The 10,052-nt window shown below is 56.2% G+C and overlaps 3 protein-coding genes across 3 annotated transcripts; 1 reads left to right on the top strand and 2 right to left on the bottom strand.

Moving 5' to 3' along the window:
• Positions 1–2,091: 2,091 nt before the first annotated feature.
• On the bottom strand, positions 2,092–3,492 carry VC83_08928 (uncharacterized protein). The gene has a single exon (XM_024472469.1). The coding sequence runs from the start codon at positions 3,204–3,206 to the stop codon at positions 2,604–2,606; it is 603 nt and encodes a 200-aa protein (XP_024320084.1). The 5' UTR covers positions 3,207–3,492; the 3' UTR covers positions 2,092–2,603.
• A 99-nt stretch (positions 3,493–3,591) lies between these two features.
• Positions 3,592–7,857, bottom strand: VC83_08927 (uncharacterized protein). Its single transcript, XM_024472468.1, has 2 exons — positions 5,178–7,857; positions 3,592–5,120 (listed from the first exon to the last, which is right to left on the bottom strand). Exons 1-2 carry the CDS (start codon positions 7,406–7,408, stop codon positions 3,770–3,772), a joined length of 3,582 nt encoding a protein of 1,193 aa, XP_024320119.1. The 5' UTR covers positions 7,409–7,857; the 3' UTR covers positions 3,592–3,769.
• A 410-nt stretch (positions 7,858–8,267) lies between these two features.
• On the top strand, positions 8,268–9,932 carry BTN1 (battenin CLN3 protein). Its single transcript, XM_024472467.1, has 2 exons — positions 8,268–8,559; positions 8,622–9,932. The coding sequence occupies exons 1-2, from the start codon at positions 8,415–8,417 to the stop codon at positions 9,827–9,829; spliced, it is 1,353 nt and encodes a 450-aa protein (XP_024320078.1). The 5' UTR covers positions 8,268–8,414; the 3' UTR covers positions 9,830–9,932.
• The last annotated feature ends 120 nt before the right edge of the window (positions 9,933–10,052 follow it).

Genomic DNA, 10,052 nt, shown 5'->3' with positions numbered 1-10,052 from the left:
GTCAGCGACGGCCTCGTACTGGTCGATGGCCTTCTGTCGCCACACGACTCTCGCATCAGCCCCTCCATCCTCATCAGTGGTGTCGAGGAGTGATGCTCGGAGTGACTGCGACTCCTGTATAACGTTGCGCAGTGAGCCCGCGAACGGCTTCAGCAGTGCCACGTTCTCCCGGTGCTCGCCAAAGTACCAGCCGAAGTTGTCGGCATCGAGGTTGTCCTTAAGCGCCCAAGCGTGCATCCGTGGCAGGCCTGTTGCGCCAAACATGAGCTCATCGTGCAGCAGCTGCTGCGCCTGCCTGAACTCTGACAGCAGCAGCTGCTGCACCTCGTCCATGTTCAGGTCGACGTCCCTGTAGGTGAGGATCTGCTCGTCCTCGTCCCAATGTGCCTGGTGCGAGCCCACGCCCTCCTTCGACACTGCGAACAGCAGCAGGCGCCAGCCCAGTATCTCGCCCATGGGCGTCTCCGTGTCTGGCCGCAGGTACTGCTCGCAGATGTTGTTGATGTGCTCGAGCGTGCTGCCGGCGCCCGACCTCTCGAGGTATGCGGCCGTGCTGAAGACGAGCAGCTGCACGGCCCAGATCAGGCCGGACAGGCAGCTGTTGAAGTTGCCCGGCTCCTTCCACGAGTTGGTGCGCGGCTTGACGCTGAGCATCGCGCAGAAGCTGAGGAGAGGCGAGCTGAAGCGGTCGCCGCCGAACTCGTGGCAGACGAGGGCCATGCAGAGGGACCGGAGGGCGTCGTTCAGGGCTGGGCGGTCTCCATCAGCGGTGCACTGCAGGGCTGCCTCCCAAGCCGCTGTCTGCTCGTCCGTCAGCCGGATCCAGTCCTCGGGGCACCTGCCCTGGTCCGCACTCCCGTCTCCCGTTGCAGCAGGCGTAGGTGGCGTGAAGTGGCTGCCGCAGTATGCCACGCGGTAGCAGTACGTCATGAACTACTTCCAGTACCCAAAGTTCGTGCGCAGTGTGGAGGCTCCTTCTTGGGGTCGAAGCCACGTGCCCTGCCTGCCCTGTAGCTGGCTGACGCCGATGATGATGATGCAGGCGCTTCGCGTAAGCGGCTCAGTGCGAGCTGCCTCGGCCATGTCAGCATGCAGTCCGGCCCGTCGAAGCACCAGCCGTGTGCCTCGGCGAGGATCTCGTCCATGACCTCGAGCATCAGCAACAGCTCGGGCTCTCCCTCATCTGCGCTCTTTGGCAGCGTGTAGGAGGCATGCATCTCGTCCTTCTGCAGGCCCCGCACGTGGTTTGCGATGCCCGTCCGCCCCAGCCATGGGACCACGGCCGAGCGGTGGCTGTCGAAGCCGTGCACCCTGTTGGCCTCCGTCTTGATGTCCTCTGCGACCATGTTCGCGTCCTCCTCGGCCAGCTCGAAGAAGTCCTGCTCCTGCGGCTCGAGGGCAATGGCAGCAGTAGCTGCGTCCCCTTCCGCCCTGCCGTCGTCTGTAACCGCGAAGTACCGGACGTGCTGGGTCTCAGCGAAGAAGGTCTGGACAGTGCACCTTCGCCACGACCTGCCCTCGGCCTGCCTGGCCGGCTTCTGCCCGTGCTCCTTGGACACGTGCGCCCTGATAGCTGGCTCCGACCGCGTAAGGCTCAGGCTCTGGCCGTCGACATCGCAGATGGCGCACACGAATGCCGCGTGGCACCGCAGTCCTGGAATGGGTGCGCAGGGCTGATGCGGCAGCTCGACCTCGCCCGGCAGCCGGAGCTCATATGTCGCGAAGAGGTCGAGCTGCGCTCGCAACTGAGAACCCTTCAGTAGGTGTGGTGGCTGCCTGAGGTGCCTCTCCTGGCTAGCGCGCGTGGGCGGGAGGCCGGTCTGGCACTTGGCGCAGAGCAGCACGCCGTGCGCCCGGAGGTAAGGGAACCTGGCAGTAGCTGCCATCACGTACGTCCGATGCTGGGACTTTGGCTGGGTAACAGAATTACTCTACTAAAGAAATACAGAGGTGCGCGCGCGCGCATGGGGACCGGAAAGGGGGGGGGGGGTTTCCCCAATTTGCGAAGGAATATTTGCGAAGGAATGGCCCATGCGCGCCTGCGTGACAGGGATCATTTGCGTGGGGATTCCCAATTTGCGCCAGAGATACGGCCAGTTCTTGAGGTAGTACCTAATGAGCTACAGACTTCATTTAATTTTTATTGAATTCGCTCGATTGAGCTCTACATTTTTCATCATATAAACTAATTGATCTAAGAAGTGGATCAGATGTTACAGTGCACCTTTGAATTTTCGACCTTTGAGACCTTTTTACTAGGCAGGTGGCCACCATCGCAGCCAGTTTTGAATTTTCGACTTTTTTTCAAGTTTTGCTGGGTAGGTCGATTATAGCGTTGGTACCTCATGCGCTCCAGCCATGGTGTGGGCCGCATGGGGCGGTGTTGGTGTGGGTGGTGTTGGTGTGGGTGGTGTTGGTGTGGGCGGTGTGAGCGGTGTTGGCGGTGTTGCATTTTCACATTTTCAGCCCTATGTACCCTTATCCTACTAAAATCCAACCTCTAGAACTTCAACATTAAATAACTTCTGTACCTGAAGAGCGATCGACTTAGGAGTAATTTAATGAGTTTCGCATGCCTTAAGAGCACATATATACCCATATAACTATTGTGTAAAGTCGATATATAGTGTGGTGTAATTGATTAAAGGCATAGATAGCCCTGCTGCATGGAAATCCATGCCGCAGGGGATCACGCTGCAGGGGGAGACCCGCTTTTCGCAAAAATACAGCCAACCGCAATCGCGTAAATCCACGCCGCTGCGGCGGCGTGGATTGGCATAAGTGGTAGGCCTCTGGGCTGGTGTGACCTCCATTGATACGGTAGAGGCAGTCTCTGCCTCCTCCTCTTGTTGGGGTCCTTCCCACTCGTCCTCGATATCTTGGTGTCGCCTTTTTCGACGGTTCTCTTCCTGAATCCGGGCTTGCTTCTTCGCGAAGTCCCGTACTGCCTCAGGGTAGGCATTGTAGTCGTCGCCGTGCATTCTTTGGAAAAGCTCTAGGGCTTCCTCCATCGTGTTGATATAGGCCCTCTCTTCATCCATCCGCTTCCGAAGGTCTGCCAGCTTCGAGGCCATGCTCTCGTCCTGGCCTGCCGTCGAATGGCTAGCTTCTACGGGCGTAGTTCTTGGAGCTGGCTCAGTGGCGTCAGTTGCTGGCGTTGCTCCTCCAGAAGTCGCAAGCGTAATCCTTCTTTCCATACTTGCCATCCTGACCCAGTAGGCTGGATATGTAAAGCGTAAGCCTAAGGGTCTCAAGGGAGTCCAGGGAACCAGGTCAGGAGGCAGGAAGGTATCGTATTCTGTAAGCACAATAGGTCTACGTAGATACAGCGACTATTGACTGGAGGCCTTCTTCTGAGGCCTCCAACCCCTTTTATCTATGCACCTTGTGCCCTATTTTACCGAGCCCTATGGGCCGCTTATGAAAGGGACCTCACGTGGTGGCACGTGATGGCCTTCCTTACACACTATTGGAAACGTAGTATAGAGCGATTTAATATTTACTATTATATTATACTATTCGTGGTTGGGCTGGCCCATTCGCGATCATATTCCTGGTTGGGCCGGAACAAATACATCATATCATATAATACGTATCTATATTGCCACCACCACATCTCCATCGAAATGTTACAAACTGCCTCCTAATACCTCCTCTCCACTGCTGAAAATGTCCCTTGCATTGATTACATGTATATCCTCCCGAAGCGCCATATCTATCTAGACCGGTAATCGCGCCGGTTACCCTGGAATGTAAAAAGATCCCATATTTACACGTCCGCAGCCGGTTGATCTACATCTTGCAGCATCTGGTCCACGCCATCTGGGATACTGGCTTCTTCAGCCTCCTTCGCTGCTTCCTTGGCTGTATCCTTCACATTGTCCTGTACAACGTCTCGCACGCCGTCCTGCACAGTGTGCTTCGCAACATCATCATCCTCCCCAACAACCTCCCCAACCTTCTCATCAACATCCATCTTCCCCTCCGGCTCCACACGAACCTCCTCAACCCTCCTCGGCTGCTCCTTCCACCAACTCCTCATCCCCAACCCCACAATCCCCTGCGCAGGCGTAGGATCCCCACGCACAAAGCTCTCCGCAATCCCATCCTTATTCCTCGCCACCTCATCATGGTGCCCATTGCCCACCTGCAGCAGCGCCGCCCACGCCGACTCCCGCTCCAGGTCGTCCTCGCGCAGCTGACTATCAATGCGCAGCCTGCGCGCGCTCCCTCGAATCTCCTTCGCCGTGTCCACCCCACTGACGAACTTGACGCTCATGATCTGGAAGGAGAGTCCGTCGTGTGTGTTCGCCCAGGCGCGTGATCGGATGCCCCAGCGTGTGGTGCTGGAGTACTTCTCGAGTGCAGGCAGGACGAGAATGGTGACGTGGAGGTCCTTGGGTGGTGGCGGGAGCATCGGGCCTCGGGCGGGGGGCGCTGTAAGCGTTATGTCCCCGTTCTTCGAAGTCACTTTGGTCGCCGTGCCATTGTCCTCGGCAGAATCGTCGATGACAAGATCAAGGACGGAGATGTCCACGTCATCGGACCACTCGCCTCGGATCCACCCGCCATGAATGCACGCAGCGACGACGTCAGTGTCATCGGTGTAGATGTCGGTTCCCCAAACGCTCCTTCTTGCTGTTATTTCCTCGCGGCTTGGCGGTTCGAGATATACGCGTGGAACCCTGACTGTGAGGGTGCAGTTTTCGCTTCCCTCCATCTTGGGCAATGGCTCTGGGTTGCTATTGAATGCACGACGGCGTTGGTGGTTGTGCACCACTGACGGCGGATCTCCGGGTTTCAAGGCTGTCGAGTAAGTGAAATGCCCAAGATGCTTCCTCGGCAAATGCGCCACAGAGTCGAGCACGGCATTGGATTTGACAACCGTCTTGGGCTTTGGCATGATGACTTGGGGCATGATGACTTGGGGGGGGGGTTTCGGGTGCGGGCTACCGTGGTGGTGATGATAGTGGTGGCGGTTAATGTGATGATGATGAGGAATAACTTTCGGTGGAGGCGATGCTGCTCCGTGACCAGATGGGTGGCCGAATGTTGGGGTCAAACTTGGGCCCGTAGGTGACGAAAGTTGGGCGACAGGTTCCGGTCGTTGGTTTTCCGAGCTGTACACCATATTAGCATTATTTAAAAAGGGGAGGGAGAGGGGTTGGTTGACTTACTGTCGATGTGGAGCACCTGCGGAATGTTGCTGTTTCGGTCGCTTCGTGCCACGGCCACTTGGAGTATGTCTTCCGTTGCTACTATCATCGCCATCTTTGCCCTCAGCCGTTTGAAGCTTGCGCCTCCTTCCTCCTCGTGACGAAGACCGAACAATCTTATGGCCGTTTTCAGTTGGCGAGTCTTGCGCAGCAACCACATCCAAATCATCTCGTCTAAGCTGATTGGGCTGTGAAAACGGAGTCTGCGAGCCGCCACTTGCGTTGCTTGTGCCTCCCATGCCACCAACGCCGCTCCCGATCCCCGAAAACATTTTCCCAAACTCGCTCTTGATGCCAGGCTCGCCAGCTGGTCCATTTACCAGCCCCTGCACACCTTGAACAGCTTGGGGGAATGGAGAGTTCCGGCCCTTCCTGTTAATCTCTTGTTGGATGCCAAGGTATACACCACGCTGCATTTGCTGGGATTCCTCGTTTGATCTTGACCGGGGTGATTCATTCGATCGAAACGGTCCAGGTGGTTGTCCAGAATATTGTTGATGGGGTCCTGGAGGTCCTCCGATTCTCTCGCGCTCTTGCACTGGGCTGCCGTATTGTTGCCCCGGCTGTGCCTGTTGGCTTGGTTGATTCTGCGGCTGGGTGTCCCTGTAATCCCTCGATGAATATCGTTGGTCTTGGGGTCCGTATCCAGAAGTGCCGCCGTAAGGTTGCGACGTATTTCTTGGAAATTCATATCCCATTCCACCAGAAGCTTGCTGGGATGCTGGTTCATGAGGTTGTTCCTCTGGCCTTCCTCTTGCCCAGGGACCCTGTTCGGCCTCGGCACGTCCAACGAAGGCACCCTGCTGAGCAGGTCCATACTGGCGGCCATATTGAGGGCCCTCTTGCCTTGCAAATGGTGCCGATTCTCTGCTATGATTCATGCGCTCTCTTTCGCGATCTCGCATCATATCCCTCTCCCTATCCAAGCGCTCCCGTTCACGCGCGAGCTCTCGCTCTCGGTCCTTCTCCCTGTCGCGCTCACGTTCTCGCTCACGATACTCTCGGTCGCGGACATCTCTTTCGCGTTCTCGTTCGCGTTCACGTTCCCTAATGTCCCGCTGCTCTCGTTCCCGTTCCATGTCCCTCATCATTATAGCTTCTTCTATCCGAGCCTGTTCGCGGAAGGCGGGTATATCCTCCCTATTGCCGTAGCCGATACCTCTAGGCGCATACCCAGCCTGCGGCCTCCCGTTTTCCGACCGCACAGATTCTGGAATAGATGCCTCGCTTTGGTTGTATAGTGCTGGCTGGCTGGTTGGTCGAGGGGGAGGCGCATTCGGATTTGGCACGCGGACAGCATACTGCTCGCGTCTTTCTTCGGCCGGACCAGGCTGGTTTGGGATGTTTCGTTGGGGGGGCCCTTGAGGTGTATTATAGCGATTCGATTCCGGACTTGGGATGTTCGAGACCCTCTGGGGGCTGCGGGCAGAAACGGCCCGATGGTCATGGTGCGATTGTGATTCGGGTAGGTGATGGTGTTCGGGCGTCTCTGGGCGTCGGAATCTGCCATAGTCGGAACCTGCTGCCGATTGTCTAGGCGAGGGATGTGTGGGAGGCGCGTATGGTGTACTTGGCCCTGACGGCGCCCCTGACGGCATCATCGCTTGTGGCGCTGGGTATTGAGATGGAGGGGGGCCCGGTTCACGACCGGTGGCTGAAGGGCCACCTAGCATTGATGATATAGACATGCTGCTGCTATTGACACTGTTGGGTCGATGTATAGACGACAATGCCGGCAGATCCCGATTCGTGGGGAAGGCCGCAGGAGGCCCAATAGCTGGTGCTGGCTGTCTCGACGACGGCGGTGGTGGCGGTGGGTATGCTTGTGGATGGGGTCCCTGGGGATGAGGTGCCTGTTGATTCTGTTGTTGTGGGGAGGATGGTGGTGGCATATTCCGAATCAGTGGTGTCCCGTGGCCGATGGATGACGCACTCGCGGTTCGGGAGTGCGTCGAGGTATTCGGGATGGGAGCAGCGTCGCGAGGATAGGTCGGTGGCGCGTGTTGGAAGTATGTGTTCTCCGAGGTCCTTCGCTGATGCTCCGGTCGGAAAGGAGGCGCGTTTCGAGGATCGGCACCCGGCGAGTAAGGCGGTGCCTGGGTCGAGGGGGGTGGCTGCTGAAAGGTGGTACGGGGAGTGTATGGCGACGCAGCATTCCGCGAGAACGGATGCTGAGGAAGTCGAGGGTCCATTGTCGAGTGGTGATGACCGGACTGTTAGGAAGAAAATAGTGTGAAATGGTGAGATGCTGTCTTGTTAGTTAAGGTTTCGGCGGGTCCTCCAGCGGCGGCCCTTGGTCAAGATAAATCGAGTCAAGCTCCAGAAACTAGTCGGACATATTTACACTGTAGTGTTTGGGAAGAGCAAGATCGCTGGAGCAGAAGACGGACGATGCGCAGTGATGGGTGAGAAGAAGAAGGCGACAGCGACAGCGACAGCGACAGCACGACAGCGACGACAGCGACGACGACGACGACAACGACGACGACGACCTGGTCATGAAGTGTGTAGTGTGTCCGGGTTGAGGTTGTCGATCTGAAGAGAGGGAGGGAAGGAAGGGAAGCTTCTGTTTGGTGGTGTTTAGTTTTAGTGGCTACGACAGAGGGTGGGAAGGGTGGACAAGCTACGGGGAAGTACGGCGGGAGTATGGAAGAATACTTTCTGTGTAGTACAGAATTAGCTGGGACGAAAAGTACTTTAGCACGGGTGCAAAGTACCGACTACCTCCGTTGGATTACCCAGGTCGGTCCGTACTGACACGCGCTTTTGCACTTTTTCCATCGCCGCTAACGCCGTTTCTGCGCCAAATCGGCCAAATCCGATCAAACGGCCTAAGTCAGCCAAGGATGGCACGCTAAACTGTGTTTGGCATTCCCCAATCCCTGGGCGATGCCTGCATTAGCGTGTCGGTCGGAAATACGTTATTCCCTGTTTCTCCGCTCTCCAGACAGGTACGTACGTATGACCAACACACGTGACTATGACCAACGCACGTGACTATGACCAACACACGACAACTCCTTGGGGATCGTGACTCTTCAACTCTTCACCTCACCTACCTCAACACTCATATTCTCCTCTGTATAACCTCGTTTTGACAGCTGTGGCATTGTCGGCTATGGGGACAGCCCCTCGTCATCGTGCGAAGTCACCTCTCCACTGGAACGGTTGAAAAGCAACCATCCCCATCCTCTTCCAATGACCCCGTTGTCGCCGTCGTCGTCCCAGATGAGATTTCCCATGCCATGCTCGGCGGGCGCATCCTGGGCAGCCTATCGTGCCCGCTTCAAGGCAGTCTTCAACGGTGCTGACCCAGCGGTGCTGGTCGCCTTCTGGCTATTTGGTATAGCCCCCCCTCCCCAAATCTCCGAGTCAAAATATCCCAGTCACCAACATCCTCCCCAGGACTCATAAACAATGTCATCTATGTCATCATCCTCTCCGCCGCCCTCGACCTCGTCGGCCCCAACATCCCCAAGGGCGTTGTCCTCCTCGCCGATGTCATGCCCTCCTTCCTCACGAAACTCGTTGCTCCATACTTCATCCACAGGGTACCATACAGCGCTCGCATACTCAGTTTTGTGCTGTTATCATCAAGCGGCATGCTTCTTATCGCCCTGACACCACCCACTGCAGACGGTGGATCCGTCACCATCAAGATGATCGGGGTCATAATAGCGAGTCTCAGCAGCGGCGGCGGAGAACTAAGCTTCTTGGGCCTCACTCACTACTATGGGCCCTTCAGTCTGGCCGCCTGGGGTAGTGGGACTGGAGGGGCTGGGCTGGTCGGTGCTGGCCTCTATGTTCTTCTCACAACTACGATAGGGTTTACTGTGCAGAACAGCCTGCTTGCCTCTGCCTTCTTACCCCTCCTCATGGCCATCAGCTTCTTCCTCATTTTGCCCCAAGGACCACTCAAGTTCGCGAGGCCAATGAAGGAATACCGAACTGTCCCGAACGAGGAGGGAGTGGACGATGTAGACTTGCCAACGGAGAGCCTTCTTCGTGATACCACCGGAAGTACTGGCCTCCTTGACAGCAGCCCTGTCACCTCTCCAACATTTCGCCAGAATCTCCGACGAGCGAAATCGCTGTTCTTCCCATACATGCTTCCTCTCCTCCTCGTATACATCGCCGAATATTCCATCAACCAGGGCGTAGCACCCACCCTCCTCTTCCCACTCTCGTCCACTCCATTCACAGACTTCAGGTCCTTCTACCCGTTTTATAATTTCCTCTACCAAATCGGCGTCTTCATCGCCCGGTCCTCAACACCATTCATCCGCATCCGTGCGCTCTATCTCCCGTCCGTGCTCCAGGTCGTCAACCTGATGGTTCTCATCTCGCACGCCATGTATAACTGGATTCCCAGTGTTTATCTCGTCTTCATGATTATGTTCTGGGAAGGGCTACTTGGTGGGGCAGTATACGTCAACACTTTCGCAGATATACTGGAGGAGGTCCCGGAAAAAGACAGAGAGTTTAGTCTTGGGGCTACCAGTGTCAGCGACTCGGGTGGTATCTGTATTGCTGGGTTCATCGGCATGGCCCTGGAAGTGTCTTTGTGCAACTGGCAGGTTAGCAGAGGGCGGACGTTCTGTAAACAGTTATGAATTAGCTACATCGACGTATTATGAAATCTATAGACTTGAATCCCAGTCCTTTTCTCAATTTGGCGCAAATATTGACGGACACTGTTGAAACACATAATTGGAGTTTGACGACTTGATTGAGAAACTACGGGGGGCGAAGCCCCTATATATACAGTTGGTATATAGACCCACACTTGCTGTCACGTGAAGTTGCTGTGCCTGCCATTCATGATGCCTAATATTT

The sequence above is a fragment of the Pseudogymnoascus destructans genome (genome assembly GCF_001641265.1).
Source record: "Pseudogymnoascus destructans isolate 20631-21 unplaced genomic scaffold scaffold_30, whole genome shotgun sequence".
Taxonomy (NCBI): Eukaryota; Fungi; Ascomycota; class Leotiomycetes; order Thelebolales; family Thelebolaceae; genus Pseudogymnoascus; species Pseudogymnoascus destructans.
Note: the sequence above shows the minus strand (reverse complement) of the source record. Positions and strands in the feature narration are given on the sequence as shown.